This window comes from Notolepis coatsorum, assembly GCF_963971535.1.
Source record: "Notolepis coatsorum genome assembly, chromosome: 9".
Classification (NCBI taxonomy): Eukaryota; Metazoa; Chordata; class Actinopteri; order Aulopiformes; family Paralepididae; genus Notolepis; species Notolepis coatsorum.
In genome coordinates this window covers 106,857,362-106,879,488 of record NC_140173.1, presented here as the reverse complement: position 1 = coordinate 106,879,488, position 22,127 = coordinate 106,857,362, and the positions used below count along the sequence as shown (strand labels likewise).

Sequence of the window (22,127 nt, the reverse complement as noted above, 5' to 3'; positions counted from 1 at the left end):
GTGTCTGTGTGTCTGTGTGTGTGTGTGTGTGTGTGTGTGTGTGTGTGTGTGTGTGTGTGTGTGTGTGTGTGAGTGAGTGAGAGAGATTACCTGTGCATCCACGTATGCATGTGCAGTGTGCAGGGGTTTGTGTGTATGTCAGGGGCGGCTGACTGATTATGGCGATTTGTGCAGCGCCCTCCCTGCCACAGGCGCTTTTATTAAAAAAATGTTTTCTTTACAAAATATAATAATAATTTAAAGAAATCCTGCCTCTGAATATCATAGTCCAATCAGCCGCAGTATCTAATTTTGTCCTGGAATGAATCTCAGAATCACTGACACTCCATGGGCGACTTCTCTCTGGCTGCCGATCGCCCCTCAGTCCTCTTGTTCATTCATGGGTTGGCATTTTTTTTATACATTTTATAACACCACGACTTCCAAAGCATTTCTATAGGTTGTTTTAGTGCAAGCCCTTACGTGCTTTCATCATACGTAACGTAAATCACACTAGGCTGAGTGCGTGGCATTCGTTTGATATCACGTCTGGAATCACGCCAACCAGGAAATAACTAACGCTAATAGTTGTTGACTTGTTGTCGTCGTCGAAAATTGATAATAATCACAAGATACATTGTATTTTGTATTTTTGTATTTATTTATTAACACAGTTAAACAAAACTAAAAACAATACATAATAAGTTATAACTATTGTGAAGGAGAAGTTAGAAGCCTAGAGGCTTATCGAGAACTTCCCCTGTTTTATAAAATCAAACATAAAAAAATAAAAAATATATACATATTATACATTCAGTGCTGGATCTAACTAAATGGATTTATGGAGACACATTTATGGAAAGTTCAAGCCCGGACCACAAAGCTTCTCGAAGGGTTAGTGTAACTGAGGGGTACAATTCCCTGACTGTATTGATAAGTATGGTATCATTAAACCACTACCGCTTTATGTACTTTAACTACTGGCCATACAGTACACAATATATGAATATGATGAACACTTCCCACAATGAAATCGGTTCCAGTCAAAGGTATTAATCAAGTATTTAATGGAGCAAAAGGTACATATGATACTTATATTACATTTGATTGCACTTGTAAGGCAAATGAGTATTCGTAGGCAAATCAACACTGAATGTCCATTCTCTGGTTACGCAGGAGGCAAGTATACAACCTGGCTCTTAGGGAATTATATCTATGGTACACTTAATGATATAGCGGGATATACTGGAAGGGGTCCTCCCGGTTGTAAGCCGGCAGGGGGGGTAGGAGAGCTGTCGGTAGTAGAACGTCTGGTCAACGATATCTAGGGAGACTTCGAGTACAGAAGACAGTGCGATAGACTCTTGATCCGCAGACGAATACAGCTTGGTTCTCTTGTAGGCTGTAGCTCCACAGTGAAGAAAGCTAGGCGGCCTCAGGCTCTCTGAGCGCCGACTCGACCTTGACTCCTCTCGGGGGTAAATCCAACACTCACAGGCGTCGGCGATTATCCGCTCCACAAATCACAGTACCAAAGCAAATATATATTCCAGCCGCAAAGGGCTAAGCAGTCGTCGGGTAGGTAATCCAGTGTACATGTCCATTCGGTCCTCGCCTAGATCTCCTCGGATGAAAGCGCCATGTGGTCGGCCCAGCCTGGATAAGAATCTAGCTAACACGAGGAAGCGTTGGAGATGCTGGTCACTTTAGAACTCTAACCGCACGATGCACCATACACAATAGACTATTATTAACTTAATAGAAGTACGTCGCACTCGACGGTACAGTGCCAAACTCTGACAATTCAGTTATTAATTCGCACGCGGTCTCAATGCTATTCTGGGGCCAAACAGGCCATACTTCACCACACGTCGTATCGTGGGTGAGGCTTCACTTAGTGGGTAACAAACTAGGTTAACTAACTTCTGTATCCACCTGCGCTATATTTATATGCACGGTGAACAAATAGTGCCACTCTCATTTCTGTCGCCGTATCCCTGGGCAGGGCCGGGGCTAGTACAGACATGTCTTGTCGGTAACTTTGAACTTGACTCCGGGGGCTGGTCCCCTGGCGCCTGGTCCTTTGTCCAATAGGAGAATGAACTATTATGGGCTATAATAGGCTAAAGGGATATTCCGTGTATATGTACAAGGAATATACAAGGGATATCAAACGATATACAAATACTATTCAATATATATCAACAAATAAATATATATACTCGGTTTAATCTGATCCTTCGTAACAGCCGCCCCCTAATTAGTCCCACCTAATTAGCTAAGCAGAGACAGATTAACCGCACTGTCCACTACTCAATGTCTGCTGTGAGGGTCAGTCAATTCACAAAGTCATGGGGTCATGGTCGTCATCGATGGTATCGGGGAGCCTTGGCAGTTCTATTAGCCTCGCCACGGGTCAGGTGTAGGTCCGCCCTTGGACGAGCACTTCAGCTGCTCGGACCTTTCCGTCGGCACCGGTGATCACTTTGCTTACGCGGCCAGCCGGCCACATAGCTCGGGGTAGTGACTGGTCGATAATCATGACGACTGTTCCTTCTGTCAAATTGTCTCTCTCTTTTACCCATTTCTGGCGGGTCTGTAGAGACGGTAGATAGTGGAGTAGGAAGCTGTTCCAAAACTTGTCAGCCAATACTTGACTGTACCTCCACATTCTTCGGCCGTTCGCTTCTTCAGGCCTGTACATTGTCTGGGGTAGCGCGGGGTCCAGCCGCCCCATCAAGAGTGTGTTGGGGGTGACTGGGTCGACATCTGCTACATCACTTGAGACGTAACCGAGGGGCTTTGAGTTCAATACTCCCTCGATCTCCGTGAGGACTGTCATTAAGACTTATTCCGCCACGGTCTGGGCCCCAAGCACGGCGTACAGGGCTGTCTTTATGGAACGTACTTCTCGTTCCCAAGTTCCACCGAAGTGAGGTGCGTTCGGGGGATTAAACTGGAAGTCAATCTGGGATGGAGCGAGGTGGGTCTTAAGTTCTGGGCCCATAGCTTGGAAGCTCTCTCTCAGCTCTCTTTCTCCGCCTTTGAAGTTTGTCCCGTGATCAGACAACAATATAGACGGTTTGCCTTTCCGTGATGTGAATCTTCGGAAGGCCATAAGGAATGAGTCTGTGCTCATGGTTGGAAGGAGTTCGATATGTATCGCTCTGGTGGTCATGCATTTGAATACAATACCCCACCGCTTCTCGGTTCCTCTTCCTTTCTTTATATACAGCGGGCCGAAACAGTCCATACCGGTGGAGTGAAAAGGCTTGTCGCCGAGTCGGAGGCGACAGGGAGGTAGGTCAGCCATCCGGGGTATACTGGGCTGTGCTCGCCACTTACGACAGTCTAGACAGGTTCGCTGGAAGCGCCGCACTGCTTCTCTCCCTTGCAGTATCCAATAACGACGTCTGATCTCCACGAAGACTCTCTCTGCCCCTGCGTGGTGCACATCCTCGTCGTATTTCTTTATGATCAGCTCTGTGACCTTGTGTCGGCTGTTCAAGACTATCGGGTACTTGACGTCATCCGGTAAGTCTGGGGCTCTCCGCAGACGACCACCCACTCTGATGAGACTATGGGCGTCGCTCTCGGGTGCTAGGTGGAGCAGTCTGCTGTCTGATGGGACGGGCTTTGCTCCCTGTAGACAGTCTAGCTCGTCGGGGAACGAGTCTCTCTGGGCTCGTTGTAGTAGAAGAAGTTCTGCTTCTTCGTAGTCAGCTGCTGAAATGTCAGTAGTGGGCTGAACCTCTGGGTGGTGCCACAGAAATGTCTTTAGCTGCGCACTCTCTAGGGTGAGGCAATCGTCTATGTCGGGGTCTGTGGAGACGAGTGTGTTCAATCCACAGAACATAGATTTCTTGTTTTCGGCCTCTTTACTCGCCTCCCGTGGGGTGGGTGTAGGCCACTCTTCTTCCGGGAGCTTGAGAAACTCTGGTCCGTCACTGTATAGGTTGTGACGGGTGAGGTCATCCAGGGACATTCCCCGGGTGATGACGTCAGCTGGGTTGTGTTTTGTGTCCACATACCTCCAGCTCGCTACTTCTGTTAACTCTTGAATCTCTGTGACTCTGACTCCCACGAAGACCTTGTATCTGCACGAATCAGACCGGATCCATGTGAGTACTGTCGTGGAGTCTGACCACAAGATTGTTCTTTGCACCGGAATGGTGAGTTCACGTTGGATTAACGTGGCGAGCTGCGCTCCTGCTAGGGCTGCGCAGAGCTCTAGACGCGGGACGGATTGTTGCTTTCGTGGGGCTATTCTTGAGCGAGCCAGGATGAAAGCAGTATGTATTTCTCCTCCCTCCTCTCGGGCACGCAAGTAAGCCACCGAACCGTAGGCTACTTCGGAGGCGTCGCTGAAGACGTGAAGATCCATCTTGCATGTCTCTGGCCTCACTGTGGGTGGGAAGTAGCTGCGGCGTATGTTAACACCTGGGAGTTAGCGGAGTTCCGTCTCCCACTCTCTCCATGTGGATGCAAGGTGTTCGGGTATGGGGTCGTCCCAGCCCTGGTCCTTGTCCCATAACGCTCTTACAATCATCTTTGCCCTGGTGGTGTAAGGTAGAATACATCCCAACGGGTCATATTGTCTGGCGAGTGTTCTGTATACACTCCATCTGGTGGTCGGTAGTGCCGTCGACCTTCCCTGCTCCTTGGTCAGGGGTTTGTGTCTATAATGGAGCGAGTCTGTTTTGAAGCGCCAGACTAGTCCTAGTGTCATTTCTTGGGCTTCTCCTGGGATGGTCGCCATCCAGGTCTCGCTGATCGCTGCCTTGTCCTCGGGGGAGAGGCTGCGCAATACTTGCGGGTCGCTGCTGGCCCACTGCCTGAGATCAAAGCCGCCTTTGATCAGGGAGGCGCGGAGCTTGAGTAGAAGAGCCTCGAGCCTCGGTCGAGACGCTTTGCAAACAGTTGTCCACGTAGAAACTATTTCCTACACTTTGTCGGACCTCTTCATCTGCTGCTGGGTCCTCTGCGACGTGTTTTTGCAGTGCAAACGTAGCACAGCATGGGCTGCATGTGGTTCCGAAAGGGAGGACTTCCCATTGATAGATGGCTGGTTGCTCATCCCCGATCCTCTCTCTCCATAGGAACTGCAGCAGGGGCTTGTCCTCTGGGTTGAGGCTGCGCAATACTGGGGGGTCGCTGCTGGCCCGCTGCCGGAGATCAAAGCCGTCTTTGATCAGGGAGGCGCGGAGCAGCGCACGACGTCGCCAGTCAATTTTCTTTATGTGTCCCGCTGTGATTCGCTTGTTAATCTCAGCGCGGTACACAGTCTCTTGAGCGGGGTCTCTGGCTAGGCGCCGCTCTGTGTTCAATAGATACCGCTCTGTCGCTTCTTTTGGGGCGTGGAAGGTGGGCATACCCTCTCGCCTCAGGAGTGGAGTTGCGTATCTCATCACTCCGTTGACTTTGACTCTCTTTGTCCCTTGCTCGAGGAGTGCTATGGCGTAAATGTCTTCCTTGGAACGAATGTCTTTCTTTTCGTTCTTAAAGGGCATTGTCTCTAGTGTCCATAGCCTCTCGACATGCTGTAGGAGGGTGGTGTCTTCTTCTGTCACTCTGGAGTGGAGGCAGCTAGTGGCTGCTGTTCGGTTAAGAGACTTAGCGAGGGGGCCTTGTAATGTCCATCCTAGGCGGGTCTCGACTGCTGCAGGACAGCCTCTGGGTCCTGTGTGGACCCGGTCTATCGGGACTATGAGGTCTGCATGGTCGGAGCCTATCAGCAGGGTCGGGGTGGCACCGTCTATGAGCGGGATAGGTAGTTGGCGCAGGTGCACATATTTATCCATCAGCTTGACGATGGGGTAGGTGTACTGTGATAGGCCTATTTCTTGGCTGGTGAAAGCATTAGTAATCCTATACCGTCTCTCTGGCTGCCCGCTTGCTGCGATAGTGAAGGAGACATTCTCGCCCTTTATCGTCTTTAGATCTCTTCTTATTGTCCGAATCGTCATCTGGTTTTCGCTCCCCCGCAGCCCCAGCTGGGCCGCAGCGGATGCGAGGAGAAGGGTCTTCTCTGACCCGTCGTCAAGGACGGCGTAAGTGTCCATGACCTTGTCTTGGTAACTCAGTGTTACGCGGACCACCTTTAAGAGCACCTGGGCGCCCCCGCTGCTGGCGGGGTCAATGTACATAACACTTGCCTTTGTGCTGCTGGAAGGTGCAGGCTTTCTTCTGTTACTGTCGTGTAGGACATCTAGGTGGGCTCCGTCACACCGACTACACCTCTTCTTTAAGCGGCAATCGGCTGCCATGTGACTGCGCGCACATCGGTAACAGCGTCGGTTGGACTTTATCCATTGACTCACTTCTTCAGCGGTCATCTTCTTGAACATGTCACATTGTGACAACCAGTGTTCCTTTTCGCAGTACGGGCACGCCATCTTCCACTTCATCGAGGGGGTACTGTGGTTCTTGCTGCTCGGTACTGATTCTGATTGGTGCATGACAGTCACCAATCTTCGGCCATCGTTTGCTCTCCTAGGTCCCTCTCTGGAGCTTGGTGTGCTCCGCACGAACGTATCCAATCGTAGGCTGCTGACTTCTCTCGCCAGGAAGTCGGCTAGGTCTAGGAGGGATGGCTCGGGACCGTTAGGATCACGGTGGTCTCTTTGCCGCCTGAAGCGCTCTTGTCGGGCGGGCGGCAGCTTCTCTAAAATCCTCTCGACATTAGAGTTTGCGTATAGTTCGTGCATACCCTTTTCTCGTTGCGCCCCCAGCATCCCTACCAGGGATTGTACTTTGATAGACAGGTCGTCTAGTGAGCGATTGTCTGTTGCTGGGGGTAGGCGGTCAATATGCCTTATCTCTTGTATTACGTAATCCCATATGCGTCCATATCTTTGGTCGAGCGCTGCTAGAGCCGCTGTGTATGGGGTAGTAGAGGTGGCATAGGCCAGCGCTATGTTGTGCGCTCGGGGCACCTTGAGGTGCTTCAATAGGATAGCATACTTGTGGCGTTCATCAGCTACGTCAACCATCATTGTCTCTAAGCACATCCGTAACTCCGTGTACTGTGCTCGGTTCTCATGGGTGAAGTCTGGAAACGTCGGTGTGCCAATGTATGACGCCGTAGATGGCTGGCACATCGGTGAGCGTTGGAAGAGAGGCCTCCTAGGCGAGTCTCCTCTTACGCCTCTCGGTGGGCTGGTACCGGCAGGGTACCATGGCCCGCGTATCCAGGTGCTATTCCTCGGGACTGGTCGTGCGTCATGCTCACCCGTGAATAGAGTCGGGGGTCTGTAGCGCAGAGCCGCGGGGGTAGAGCCTGGGCTGTACTGGACCTCCTGGTCCTGTGGAGTACTGTGCTGCTGTCGGGCTTGACTCTCCTCCTCTCCCTCTTCTTCTTCTGTCAGGTCATCTAGATCCTGTAGTCGTCTATTTAGCCTCTCCGCGGTGTACACCGTTCCTTCCTTGTAGCTGGGTCTCACTGGGACCGGTCGGGGAAGGGGTTCGGAGGGGGGTATAGGCTCTCTCTGGTGGTCGAGTTCAGGGTCGCTTGATCGGTTAGGGGAGGGTGCCCTTGACCCGTGTCTTGACGAGGCCCTGGAACCCCGTGTGGAGGGAGGGGGTGTCGCCCTGGCGATCAGCTGCTCCATTAGCTGCGCTTGTAATCGGTCGCGCTCGGCTTCGCGCTTGGTGAGAGCGATGTCGCGCTCTGCTTCTCTTTGGGCACCGGCAGCGGCGCGCTGGGCTTCGGCGGCGGCGCGCTGGGCTTCGGCGTGGTCTCTTACCATATTCTCTTCCGTCTGAAGGCGTCTAATCTCTAGACGTATACGATCTTCGTCGGTCCGTTGCTGCGCTTGGAGGCGTTCTCTTTCCATGGAAGAATGTTCGCGCTCACTAAGCGTCTGTGCTTGGAGTCGATCGCGCTCTGTTGAGGCTGCTAGGCTGGCGAGGAACGCCTGTGCCAGCATCTTGTCCGCCTCGCTGGGGGAAGACGCTGGTTGAGGTGATCCGCTCCTGGCAGTACTCGTTGGAGATGCGTTCTCCTGCGGGGAGTCCTGGAGCTCTATCTCCGCGGCGCTCTCCTCATCTTGTACCGTGCAGAGTTCCATCTCTGGAGGGTTGTCTTCCTCCCGGAGCTCTCCGGGGACTACTTCTTCGGTCTTGGCGGGGGGTAAAGTCGTGTCAGTTCCCTCCTGGTCCCTACCGTGAGCTTGGTCAGTTACATTAGAACCCACTAGGGCCTCTGTTGGCGGGGTAGCCTGGTTGATAGGGTCGGACATAATTTTACTTTCTACTTTTACCGCGTTTACCGTCTGTAGAAGGCTAGGTAGTATACTGGCAGCGTAATCCTCTAAGTACTGAGGTGGCTGCCGTCTACGCTGCGGGCGATCTACTTTAGGAGGACCGTTTTGTGGAGTGTTCATCATAGGCCATTTCAATATTAATACCACTATATTAATATTACACTAGTTACCATCCGGCTCGAAGGACCAATTGTAACTGAGGGGTACAATTCCCTGACTGTATTGATAAGTATGGTATCATTAAACCACTACCGCTTTATGTACTTTAACTACTGGCCATACAGTACACAATATATGAATATGATGAACACTTCCCACAATGAAATCGGTTCCAGTCAAAGGTATTAATCAAGTATTTAATGGAGCAAAAGGTACATATGATACTTATATTACATTTGATTGCACTTGTAAGGCAAATGAGTATTCGTAGGCAAATCAACACTGAATGTCCATTCTCTGGTTACGCAGGAGGCAAGTATACAACCTGGCTCTTAGGGAATTATATCTATGGTACACTTAATGATATAGCGGGATATACTGGAAGGGGTCCTCCCGGTTGTAAGCCGGCAGGGGGGGTAGGAGAGCTGTCGGTAGTAGAACGTCTGGTCAACGATATCTAGGGAGACTTCGAGTACAGAAGACAGTGCGATAGACTCTTGATCCGCAGACGAATACAGCTTGGTTCTCTTGTAGGCTGTAGCTCCACAGTGAAGAAAGCTAGGCGGCCTCAGGCTCTCTGAGCGCCGACTCGACCTTGACTCCTCTCGGGGGTAAATCCAACACTCACAGGCGTCGGCGATTATCCGCTCCACAAATCACAGTACCAAAGCAAATATATATTCCAGCCGCAAAGGGCTAAGCAGTCGTCGGGTAGGTAATCCAGTGTACATGTCCATTCGGTCCTCGCCTAGATCTCCTCGGATGAAAGCGCCATGTGGTCGGCCCAGCCTGGATAAGAATCTAGCTAACACGAGGAAGCGTTGGAGATGCTGGTCACTTTAGAACTCTAACCGCACGATGCACCATACACAATAGACTATTATTAACTTAATAGAAGTACGTCGCACTCGACGGTACAGTGCCAAACTCTGACAATTCAGTTATTAATTCGCACGCGGTCTCAATGCTATTCTGGGGTCAAACAGGCCATACTTCACCGCACGTCGTATCGTGGGTGAGGCTTCACTTAGTGGGTAACAAACTAGGTTAACTAACTTCTGTATCCACCTGCGCTATATTTATATGCACGGTGAACAAATAGTGCCACTCTCATTTCTGTCGCCGTATCCCTGGGCAGGGCCGGGGCTAGTACAGACATGTCTTGTCGGTAACTTTGAACTTGACTCCGGGGGCTGGTCCCCTGGCGCCTGGTCCTTTGTCCAATAGGAGAATGAACTATTATGGGCTATAATAGGCTAAAGGGATATTCCGTGTATATGTACAAGGAATATACAAGGGATATCAAACGATATACAAATACTATTCAATATATATCAACAAATAAATATATATACTCGGTTTAATCTGATCCTTCGTAACAGTTAGCGTGACACGCGACGGCTCTTCCAATTTGTACGCAATGCTCTACCGGCAGCAAAAAAAAAGTAAGTATCTGCGTTATGATATTATGATATGAAAATGTAATTGTAGTGCTGTCAGACCCGGATACGGGTCATCTTTTCAATAAATTTTATTTTCCGAGTGCTTTGTTTACATGTTAAAATCACAACGATTTTCTTCTGGGGGACAATGCCCACAATGTTTACAAATATGTCACCTTTTTCACTTATCAGTTTGCAGGTCTGGTTACTGTATATTACTGTAGTTTCAGAAACTGAGTGAATATGGCACCGCCCCACCTAGAATACATTCTACAAACAAAATGCTCGCCTTAGCACTCGGATGCTAACTGATGTTGAGATTGGTCCAAACAAGCGAGCTGAGAATAATGGCAGATAGGGCTTCTCCCAGCAGACAAGTGGTATGTGCACGCACACACACACCCTCAGACACACACATTGACACATATGCCATAACAACTGCAATTCACACTCATGCGCCTGCACAAGCCCTCACAAACGCATACAAACACACTCAGTTATTCAGTGCGCAGGCGTGCATTTGCTCACGGGTCTCAGCCACCCCCCACACACACAGAGAGAGAGAGAGAGAACCCTGACCTGGTTTGGATCTAGACTGCTCAGCTCAGACAGACAGAGGGGTGAGTCAGGGTGGGAAGAAAAGGCAAAGCAAGGACATAAAGAACTAACAGGCCTGTCACTCTGCATCACTGACTTCCCTCCATCATTCTTACTTTAATTCTCTCTCTCTCTCCGTCCTTCATTCCTTCTCTTGCTTTCGTCACTCTTTCCATCTTTTACACCCACCCTTCCATTCCTGTTCTTTCCATCCCACCCTCTCTCTCTCTTTCCTACCGAGTATGTGTGATGAGAGACAACATGTGTGTGTGTGTGTGTGTGTGTGTGTGTGTGTGTGTGTGTATGTGTGTGTGACTGTGTGTGTATGATCACTGCCAGCAGGTGTGTTTGTACTCAGAGCCAAAGGTCTGTACTCTCCATGTTGATTGGCAGTTTACAGTATGAGGAAGGAAGGACGGAGGGAAAGGAGGAAGGAAGGACGGAGGGAAAGAAGGAAGGAAGGAAGGAAGGAAGTGCTGGAGCAGCACACATTGACTGACAAGAAACAAAGAAAGGAACTAAGTGTGGAGGGACGGAGGGAGTTTCTAGGCACAGAAAGTAGTGATGGATGGGCAGATTTCTTCATTATGTGAACATTAGGGGTGTTAACGGTTTTGGTGTCATGGTTCGGTACAAACGGGAAAAAGCTAAACAAATTCTAAATGTATAAGGCTAGGTTTCGTTTAATTTATGTGTTCAGGCATCCACTGCAGTGTTTCCCATTAATTGCCTAGACTGTGGCGGCCCGCCACAGTTTTATAATGAACCGAAAAAATATATTTTGTATTATTTATATAAAAAAAAAAAAAAAAAAAAAAAATACACATATTTTTTTTTAAATATAGAGTTCGCCAATAGGGATGTATCAGTAGTATTGGCAGTGGTAGTAGTCGTGATAGTAATCCAGTATATTATTTTATTTTCTAAAGAATAAACCAGTTCAACACAGGTTTTGCTTAATTTCTTTGATGGCTCAAATGTCAAGTCAAGTCAAGAGTTTTAATTGTCACGTTATACAGGTATACAATGAAATGCGGCTGGTCTTGCCCGCGACGATGTGCAATACAGTGTACAACATATAATAGAATCCAATAAAATACAGTGGTACAACATATTAAAGAATCCAATAACAACAACAGTGCAATAAACAGGTACATGGTGTGCCATCTCGGTATCTGTACATAGTATTTACAGAGCATATAGGACATGCTAGGTAGCTTTAGTAGTGCAATACACTGTTCCTGATGTTATACTAATTTAAAGTGGCCTTTCCTCTGGCCATAAGTGTGCGTGTGTGCGGCATGAGTGTTAAAGTGGCTGCTAGTGTGTGAGCGTGCTCAGCGTGCGTGTCGTGTATGTGCTTGTGTGTGCTTGTGTGTGGATAGTTCAGTTTCTGTGTCTCTCAATGTTCATTGTTCAAGGCTCTGATGGCCTGGGGGAAGAAGCTTAGCCTAAGCCTCTCCGTCCTAGTAGCTGGGGTTCGCAGGCGTCTGCCTGACCTCAGCAGCTGGAACAGGCTGTTATTGGGGTGGTGGGGGTCTTTCATTATCCTGCAGGCTCTGGATTTGCACCTCTTGTTGTATAGAGCCTGCAGGGGAGGTAGCGCAATACCCGTGGTACGCTCGGCTGAGCGCACCACTCTCTGTAGGGCCTTCTTGTCCTGTGCCGTGCTGTTCCCATACCAGGCAGTGATGTTTCCGGTCAAGATGCTCTCTACAGCTCCTGAGTAGAAGGACTGGAGTATCTTCCCCGATACTCTGAACTTCCTTAACTGTCTCAGGTGGTAGAGGCGCTGCTTCGCTTTCTTTACTACTGTGTCTATGTGTGTTGACCATGTCAGATCCTCTGAGATGTGGACCCCCAGGTACTTGAAGCTGCTCACCCTGTCCACGGTAGCCCCGTTAATCATCAGTGGTGTGTGTGTCTCCTGCTGTCCTCTCCTATAATCCACGATCAGCTCCTTGGTTTTACCAATGTTCAGGAGCAGGCTGTTGTCCTTGCACCAACGTTCCAGTACCTCAACCTCCTCTCGGTAGGCCTTCTCGTCGTTGGCCGAGATCAGCCCCACCACCACCGTGTCGTCGGCGAACTTCACTATGGAGTTGGAGCTGAACTTGGCCACACAATCGTGTGTGTAGAGTGAGTACAGCAGGGGGCTTAGAACACAGCCCTGGGGGGACCCGATGCTCAGGGTGATGGTGTTGGAGGTCTGACCCCCCACCCTGACCGCCTGGGGTCTTTCACTCAGAAAGTCCAGTACCCAGGCGCTCAGGGCGGAGCTCAGACCTAGCTCGATCAGCTTGTCCACCAGTCTGGTGGGGACTATGGTGTTGAACGCTGAGCTGTAGTCAATGAACAACAGTCTCACATAGCCCCCCTTCTGACAGTCAAGGTGGGAGAGAGTGCTGTGCAGTACCTGGGAGACCGCGTCGTCAGTGGACCTGTTTGTCCTGTATGCAAATTGCATAGGGTCCATATCACTGGGGAGAGAGGCACAAATGTGGTCCTTGACCAGCCTCTCGAAACATTTCATGACCACAGAGGTGAGTGCCACCGGTCTGTAGTCGTTTGGACATGTTGGGGAGGGTTTCTTCGGTACAGGGATGATGGTAGACATCTTGAAGCAGGCAGGGACTACTGACTCCGCCAGGGATTGATTAAATATGGTGGTGAACACCGGGGCAAGCTGGTTTGCACAGGACTTAAGTATGCGTCCTGTTATACCATCTGGGCCCGCAGCCTTCCTGGTGTTCACCTGCATAAATGCTCTTCTCACACTGTGTTCCGACAACGAGAGAGCGCCCCCGCCCCCCCGCGGTTGCCCCCCCCCCTCCACAACAGCCGGTGCGCCAGTGACGTCACTAGCCAGAGGGCTAGCGGCGACACTGTCTACACCGAACCGAGCGTAGAAGGAGTTGAGTTTGTCCGCGAGAGAGGCGTCGTCGCTCCCCATTGAGGGGGCGCTGACTTTGTAGTCAGTTATTGTCTTCAGTCCCCTCCACAAGCCCCTTGTGTCGTTTTGTGCCCTTTGTGTCTCCAGTTTCTCAGCATATGTCCTCTTAGCAAGTTTAACAGCCTTGCGCAGAGTGTAGACTGAAGCCTTGTACTCTTCCATATTTCCTGACTCTCTGCCCAGGTTATAAGCCGTGGTGCGTGAGTTCAGGGCTGCTTTTATAGTGTTGTCCACCCAAGGTTTCTGGTTTGGGAAAACCCGCGCCTTCTTTGTGAGGACAATACCGTCTGCCACCGTTGTTATGTAACTCACAACGATATCAGCGTACTCGCTGACGTCACTGGCGCTTCCTTTAAACATGTCCCAGTCTGTATCCTCGAACGCGTCACGGAGCGCGGCCTCTGATTCGTCAGACCACTTTTTTGTCTCACGTGACACGACGACGTCACGCGATCTTTGTTTGTATGCTGGGATTCAAAAAATTTAGTCGTGATCGCTCGCGCTTGCAGAACCCATCAGTGGCGGAGCCGCTACAGCCTTGTAGCCAGCTTTGAACGGGGTGTAACAGTGGCCGAGTGTGTTTCCCCCTCTTGTGGAGCAGGCGATGTGCTGAAAAAAGGTCGGCATCACTTTTTTCAGATTTGCCTGGTTGAAGTCACCAGTCACTATCGTCGCGGCTTCCGGGTGCTTGATCTGTTGTTTGTTGAGGTGGTCGTGTAATTCCACCAGCGCTTTGCCAGTATTTGCCTGTGGGTGGATATATACGACGGATAAAATGACCGCGGTAAACTCACGGGGTAGGTGGTACGGGCGGCACAGGATTTGGAGATGTTCCATATCTGGGGAGCATGAACTTGAGAGGACATGTACTTCCTTGGGATTAACCCAGAGATTGTTCGTGAGGATGCAGACCCCACCTCCGATGCTCTTCCCAGAGGCTGCCGTGCGATCTGCTCTCAGGACGGTGAAATTGTCCGATGGAGAGACGCTGTTGTCCGGCGTCGCTGGCTTGAGCCATGTCTCCGTGAAACACATGACGTTAACGTCTCTCATCTCCCGTTGGAATCGGACCCTCGCTCTCAAGTCGTCCATCCTTCCCTCCAATGAACGTGCATTCGCCAGAAAGATGGATGGAATTGCTGGACGGTAAGCAGATCTTTTTAATCTAAGTCTGATACCGCCTCGTCTTCCTCTATGTCTCTTTCTGCCATTTCCTTTGTTGCCGTTCTCCCGCTTGTATGCTCTAGTCAGTGTCTAGTCGATTTTGTGTTTTGAGCACAAAGTTCATCGTAGATCTGGCCTCTTTATTTTGCTCTCAAAGTGCACCAGATTGATGCATTTAACTTTAAAATGTACACAAAAAATAATTCTAGGGGAGCCTGCCCTCGGACCCCCCTAGAGTGTCCGAGGGTCACCCACAAAATCACAAAATCCACGTATTCACTTATAGAGCAGATTCTAGAGTGGAACTTCACGTGAAGCAGAGAAAGGCTCTAAAGACGACATGTTACACAACAATGGCAGAGGATTTATTAATATTTTAGATGTAAAGACTGCAGCAGCTCGACTGGAGAGGAGCTCAGAGGACCAGTCCAGACCAGCAAAAGAATGTTTGCGACCTTTGTCTTTTTTTCTCTGAAAGTTGGTCTGTGTGTGTGTATGTGTATGTGTGTTTCAATTGGTTAACATTATTGGGCGAAAAGGAAATTGCCATCCTACAGACATCCGCGGAATTAAATAATTATAATGATAATTAATGCTTTTAATAGAATTATTTTTTAACACGTCTGTGCTGAGTCACATATTACGGAGTAGTGTTACATTTAGCAGGTCTGTTGTTAGGCCTATTGAGCTTTGTCATTTGTTTGCCATTATTTGCAACATGTTTATTTGTTTTTCTGGACAATATTTGTCATTTTGGTTATTTATTTTATTTAATAAACATAAATGTGCATAAAGCAAGCATACCTGTCCACTACCATGTTGATAAGAGTATTACACTTAATAATATCCCTTACATTTTGAACAGATAAAAATGTGCGATTAATATGTGGTTATTAAACATTTAAATTGATTGACAGCCCTAAAATAAACAGGTTAAAAAGATCTAGGTCTTATCAATAAATATAAATGTACATTATAAATATGATTGAGTCAACTAGCTAAAATTTACATCACAACTGTGACTCAATTGCAAATATATTATATATTGTTTCTTGACTGCGAGAGCGAGAGCTGTCCTATAGCCAACTAAATGTGTTTAATAATATAATGCAGGACCTGCTCAGAGGTCTTTAATTGGCATTGGCTATTATCCACAACACACACACACCGGAACACACACGCATGCATTGTCTGTAGGATCGCTGATGCGATTCGTCTCTGCGATTAACCCATCCCGTCGTCCTTCCCCCCAAGGGCAGCCGGGAGCAGACAGGCGTCAACGTGAGCCGCGCCAGGGGACCAATCCAAGTGCTCCTGTCCGTCTTCGTCAAGGACGCCACAGCGTTAGCGATCTGTTGTTGTGCATGTTTTTCCATTGGGTTTATCTTATCGGGGGGGAAACCCTTGCGAGCACGGGGAGAACATGCAAACTCCACACAGAAAGGCCTGGGAGATACCCCACCTGGGTACCTGGCATCATGGAAACCTGGTCCCCAAGCGGGAATCGAACCCTGGACCTTCTTGCTGTGAGGCGACAGTGTTAACCACTACACCACCGTGCCGCTTTTTTGTTGTGTTTGCTATTAAAGCCTAGGTCGTATGGGACTAGTATTAGGCTACCTGGGGACCTCTAGTAATTTGTAAATAATTGCGGAGGTTGTCTGTGATCTTAATCCCATGTGAATATGCCATGTCAGTAATATGTATGTCGGCAAACATAGGTTACTTGATAATATTAGTCCCGTCCAATTGCCATCCCAGTCATTTGGAGTCGTAATCTGTTCTTGGTAGTAGCCTAGTATAATAAATACTAATATGTAATATTTCTTTGATTTTGTCCTCATCCATTTTCAACGTGTCGGAGGCAGACTGGTTGACTATGCACTGCTGAGGAGTTTCACTTTCACTCTTGGTTGCCAGGTTGTGCAGGAATAATTCAGTGTCGTGAACGAAGGAGATGAGATGTCTCTGAATCAAATCTGGAATCACAAATCCTCCAAAGACAGCTGAATTTTATTTGTGTCACTATGGTAAATAACTCAAATAAAAATAAATTAAACTTTGAGATTAATGGGAGAAATTACCAAAATGGAACAAAGGGAGAGAAAGCCTGTTGGCAGGTACGTGGTTATCTGCCACACACAACATGAAACCGGCTCTTCTCTCCTGTGTGAAAGGGGCTCGGGTCACAGAGGAAAGGAGGAAGGGAGTAAGGTACAAAGGAGGTGAGGAAGTAAAGAAGGAAGATACAGGGAGAAGGAAGTAACAGAAGGGGGGGGGGGAGCTAACCAGTGTTCCTGGGGCCAGCTTAAATCATGTCAATCCAGGAAGGCAGGGAGCCTTAATCTCTATGTACTATTCTACTAAAGAACTTAATTTCATCAGTAAGTAAGCTAATTACCCCCCTCTCTGACAAGACAAGGGTCGGAGCCAAGTGGGGATTGGACCAATCAGGGATCGGTTTGCTTAACGAGGCTAGGCAGTGGCACTAGGAGCAGAGCAAGAGAGGAATATAGAAAGAGAGAAGGGGGTGGAGAGATGAACAGGGGTGGGGAGGGGGTCGGTGAGTCACAAAACAGACTGTGTAAAATGTCAAACAAACAGAGAAAACACAAACATAAACACAAATGCCATGGCTACCACTGTGTGTGTGTGTGTGTGTGTGTGTGTGTGTGTGTGTGTGTGTGTGTGTGTGTGTGTGTGTGTGTGTGTGTGTGTGTGTGTGTGTGTGTGTTTGTGTGTGTGTGTGTGTGTGTGTGTGTGTGTGTGTGTGTGTGTGTGTGTGTGTGTGTGTGTGTGTGTGTGTGAAAGAAAGAGATGGGATTTGGTGTTTCTCTTTCTAGCTTATTTGGTTCTTACTTCAACTGATCTATGAAGTTGCAGTGGACCTGTAACCCATCTACTGGTCGGTGTGTCTGACAGCAACCCAGGCATCTAGCTGTCGTGTTCTCCATCTGCTATCATTACCATATTTTTATCATATTTAGTCATTTAGCCGACGCCTTTATCCAAAGCGATTTAGCAGGAAGGGTACAACTCAGTAACAATGTCCGTCAAACAGTGTTGAACTTGGGTGCTACAGTCTCGAGTGCATAGTAGTAAAGACATATTAGCATAGTAGGTAGTAATATAGGCAAGGAGGATTATTTAGTAGCAAAGTGCATGATGATAAAAGACAGTAAGTGCTATTGTCCTCTTTATCTCCTTCTCCTCTCTTCTTGGGTGGAACTTTACTAAAACCTTATATGCCTCACGTTCCTTTCTCCGTCTACTCCTCTCCGCCTCTGATCTTTGCTTTCCTATTTCAGAACTGTTCTATTGTAGGGGGTTGGAACTCCACAGAGTGATAATGACTGGCCTAGGGGAGCGTGTGTTCCAAACTATATGCGTATGAGTGCTAATGCATGTAGCTGTATGCAGGAAGGTTTCTGTGCGTGTGCGTGTTTGTGTCTTCCATTGTATTCCACACAGTCTGTTTTCATTAGCAGCAGACTGAGACTTAGTGAGGTTAATATGTCCTGGGGTCTGGTCTGCCCTGTTTTCCAACCGTTGTGGAGACCAACTGTCCCTACAAGTGATGGTGTTGTTGTGGGGACACTGGCCAGTCCCTCCTACAAGGCAAAGGAACTGTTTTAGGGTTAGGTTAAGGTTAGGATAAGGGTTAGGATTATGCATATAGTTATTATGGTTAACACATTCAGCGCCAGACCCGAGATATCCCAGGTTAACTTGCCATGTGTTGGGCGCCAGACCGGAGATATCTCGGGTTTTGGTCGTTATTTTTTATTCAATATTTTTATTCATTTCAGGCACACGGACCTCAGGGTTACCATAGGGAATCATTCTGAGATTGCCAGAGTGTAATACCGGCCGCATCCTGCTAGGTGGCAGTATCGCCCACCCTTTGAAACCCTCCTTCACACACCAGGTGTTACATTTAAATCCCTCCGGGCGCCATATTCTGGGTCAGGCGAGTCTAGCGGTTCACCCGATCACATTGAAACATGCCCAATGACCCTCCATGCATGTGTGTGCCGGATTATGTCGAGGACACGATGGACACCAATACTGGAAATCGTGATCAGACAATTGGAATATTCTTTTTGGAATACCCCCGATCAAAGGTAAGGACTATCTGACGTCAATTCCAGCTTGATCGTACAATGTTTTCATATTGATCCAGCTGATCAGCGTGTGTGGTGTTTAAGACGAATGCCGTTACTGGCCATCAAAGCATAAACAAATCTATTTGGAAATAGTAGCGTGTCCAGGCAAGAAACGCCAACGCTTATAGTAGAATTCACGTAGCGCCCTATGACTCAGCTTTTCAGGAATGAGGCCTAACAAAAATAATAGTTGGTTTCAGGTTGGTTGTCAGTTTGGCCATGGGTAGGTAGGGAATTTTTTTTTTTTTTTTTTTTTATTCTTTCCCACGGCGACTATGGATAGGGAATTTCTTTATTTAATTAACCCTTTCACTGCCACACGACAGAAGGTTAGCCCTTTACTATCACACAACCGACGGCGATGCTCCATCATTAGCATCATTAGCTCAGCGGATGCGGAGCTAATGATGCTAATGATGGAGCATCGCCGTCGGTTGTGTGATAGTAAAGGGCTAACCTTCTGTATTGTCACAGTGAAAGGGTTAACCGGCTGTCGTGTGGCAGTGAAAGGGTTAAAATGTTCACAACAACATGGATGCATGTACTCTGCCAGCATGTTTAATATCCATAATACTAAATGTTTGACTAAGATTTCTATGAAACTTTATTCTAAAAAAAAAAAAAAAAAAAAAAAAGGATTTTTTTTTTTTTAATATATAATTTTTTTTTTAAACTCATAAAATATATTGGGTCGCACCTAAATCGGCAGGGTCGGTCGGCAACCTGAAACCAACCATTATTTTTGTTAGGCCTGATCCCGGATCACTCCTAAACTATACAATATTCACCACGGGGTAACGCGCGAACGTATACATGAAAAAAGTATCTCTTTTTTGCATGTTCGACAGAAGAAAGTCACTGTCAAATGACCACAGTATTGTCTCCATAGCTATAATACAGAATATAGATATAGCTCTCCAAACATAGTGATGTACAGTGAAAATATGCTATGGAAACCTGGCGCATTAGCTACAAGGATAAGGCTAATGGCCGGCGCCCAATGTGTTAAGGTTAGGTGCTAGTGAATGTCAGTCTATGTGATGTGTCCCCAAAACACATGAAAACATGGCTCTGTGTGTGTGCGTGTGTGTGTGTGTGTGTGTGTGTGTGTGTGTGTGTGTGTGTGTGTGTGTGTGTGTGCCTGGTCCCTGTGTGTCAATGAGATTTTACTCTTCACTCATTCACAGGGGACAGCATGCTGTGGCTACAGGGCCTAAAGGAGAATTTCATCCATGGATACACACACACACATCCATGCACACACCCACATAAACGTGCGTACATATGTACACACATAAGTACATGTACACATACACACATTATGAGCACATGCACGCAACACCGAGCCTCCTACTGGTAGCTCTGAGTAATACAGACTATTAAAATCTATTTAGTATCGGACACTGGCAAAGAAGGATAACTTTGCTCTGGCTATGGCAGGCTACATCTACGTGTCATAGTAATACTAGCAGTACTTGTATTAATAATCCAACTAACAATGCAATAATAAATATGATAAAATTTACTGTAATACTAACAACAATTCTAAAAAAAAAAAGATTAAATAAAAAGATAGCTTTTAGAAAGGTGAAAATAGAGAATGGGTCTGATGATTCTGTTTGAATACCTTCCCAAGATCCAGCAATGGACATGAGGCTTAAAAAACCATGCTAAGTACTGACCCTAAAATCCGGTTAAATTCAACAGCTGTGATTGGATGGAGGAGGATCAAGAAAAGAGGGCGGGGCTTGAGATGTACACTGTACCTTCTGAGACGTAGCAGAAAGGCTTATTCCTCACAGAGAGCAGGGTCAACAGGTTGAAGAACAGAGCGACAAACGTCCCCACCAATAGACGACCGCTGGAGGGGAAGGGGGGGAGGAGAGCGATAGAGAGAGAGAGAGAGGGGAAAATATTGAATTAAAACAAACAGTTAAACAGTCTGTAATTGTTTTGATTGATTTTTTATTTTCTTGTCTCTCTTAGTCTATTTAATTTGTTGTTCTCAGCATAAATGGAAATGAGGATTTTCCTAAAATTATTTTTATCGAGATTAAATAAAGGTTATATATATATATATATATATATATATATATATATATATATATATATATATATATATATATATATATATATAATTATATATATATTAAAGTTACATATATAAAGCATTTAAGTTACAGCTAGAGACAGACTATTTAAAACCATTTTAAACTGATCACTGGTAAGTTTGAACAGGGGAAAAACACTTAAAACACAAAAAATATGGCAGCAACAACGAAACTACTTAACATATTCATAGAATTTTTTTACATGATTTAATTTTATGTTGAGTAAAAATGATAATTCACTGCATTTTGAAGTTAAATGAGTGATTTCTTTTTATCCACTTTTTATCCTCCTGTTTTTCTGTGTTTTTCTCCCATCCCAATTTAGTCATCATGCCAATTCCCCCCCTCCCCTTCCTGGTCGTTGCTCGCATGTGCCCCCCCACTGGTCGGTATAGGGAGGGTTGATAGATACTATCACATGTCCCCTCCGATACATGCAGAGTCAGCCAGCCACTTCCTTTCACCTGCCAGCGCGGACTCTCATTGGTGAGGTGTAACGTGTGGGAGGCTCACACTACCCTCACCATCTCCCTTCCTAGCTGTGCAGGTGCCCTGACCGACCTGTAGGAGTCGCTGTTTACAACGACCAGATTACCACCCACCGGCTTCCCTCCCGCTGACTCTGCCAATTGAGCCAGTATGACGGCCGTCCAAGCTGGAGGCAACGCTGACAGCCGGATTCGATACCAGTGTATCTCGCGTTGGTGACGAGCGCTTAGTCCGCCGCGCCACCCAGCCGCCTAAATGAGTGAGTTTTAAAGATGTTAACGATCTCTGCTAAAAGGCTGGGAATAGCACAGTTGCAGAGTTGTTGCCATGGTAACATGGACTCTGCGATAGAAAACACTGGGTGGTGCATGCACAGAGGCTGGTCTAAGTGTCACTTATCAATAATAATAATAATAATAATACACTTTATTTGTATAGCACCTTTCATACAAGAATTGCAGTGCTTCACAGCAGAAAAAAAGACAGGCAGGATCAATTAAGGATCTAAATAGTAATGAACCAAAGGAGAATATAAATTATTATTATTTGTTTTCATCTTTGACAGTAAATAACGCCATGCTAACTAACATTGACCAGACGTGAACAATTCAAATTCAAGGCTCATTCAGCACCTTCTTGAGATCAAGTGTACTAAAAGTCTAAGCAAATGAACAAAGGGCAGGTTTTTTTGTAGATACAGTACTGAATTTTGCCATCCGGACACGTGCAATATGAAATATATATAGAATATAGAATATCAGGCCTATAAATTACCTTATTATGGGCATGGCCAAGTCATACAT

At 47.2% G+C, this 22,127-nt stretch overlaps 1 protein-coding gene across 1 annotated transcript in view; it reads right to left on the bottom strand.

Moving 5' to 3' along the window:
• Positions 1–22,127, bottom strand: part of slc30a6 (solute carrier family 30 member 6) — a gene marked incomplete at its 5' end in the record, with an annotated part of 272,427 nt that overhangs the window by 50,774 nt on the left and 199,526 nt on the right. Inside the window, one exon of the mRNA XM_084321298.1 lies at positions 20,491–20,585. Coding sequence (XP_084177424.1) covers positions 20,491–20,585 — 95 coding nt within the window. The remainder of the gene's footprint in view (positions 1–20,490; positions 20,586–22,127) is intronic.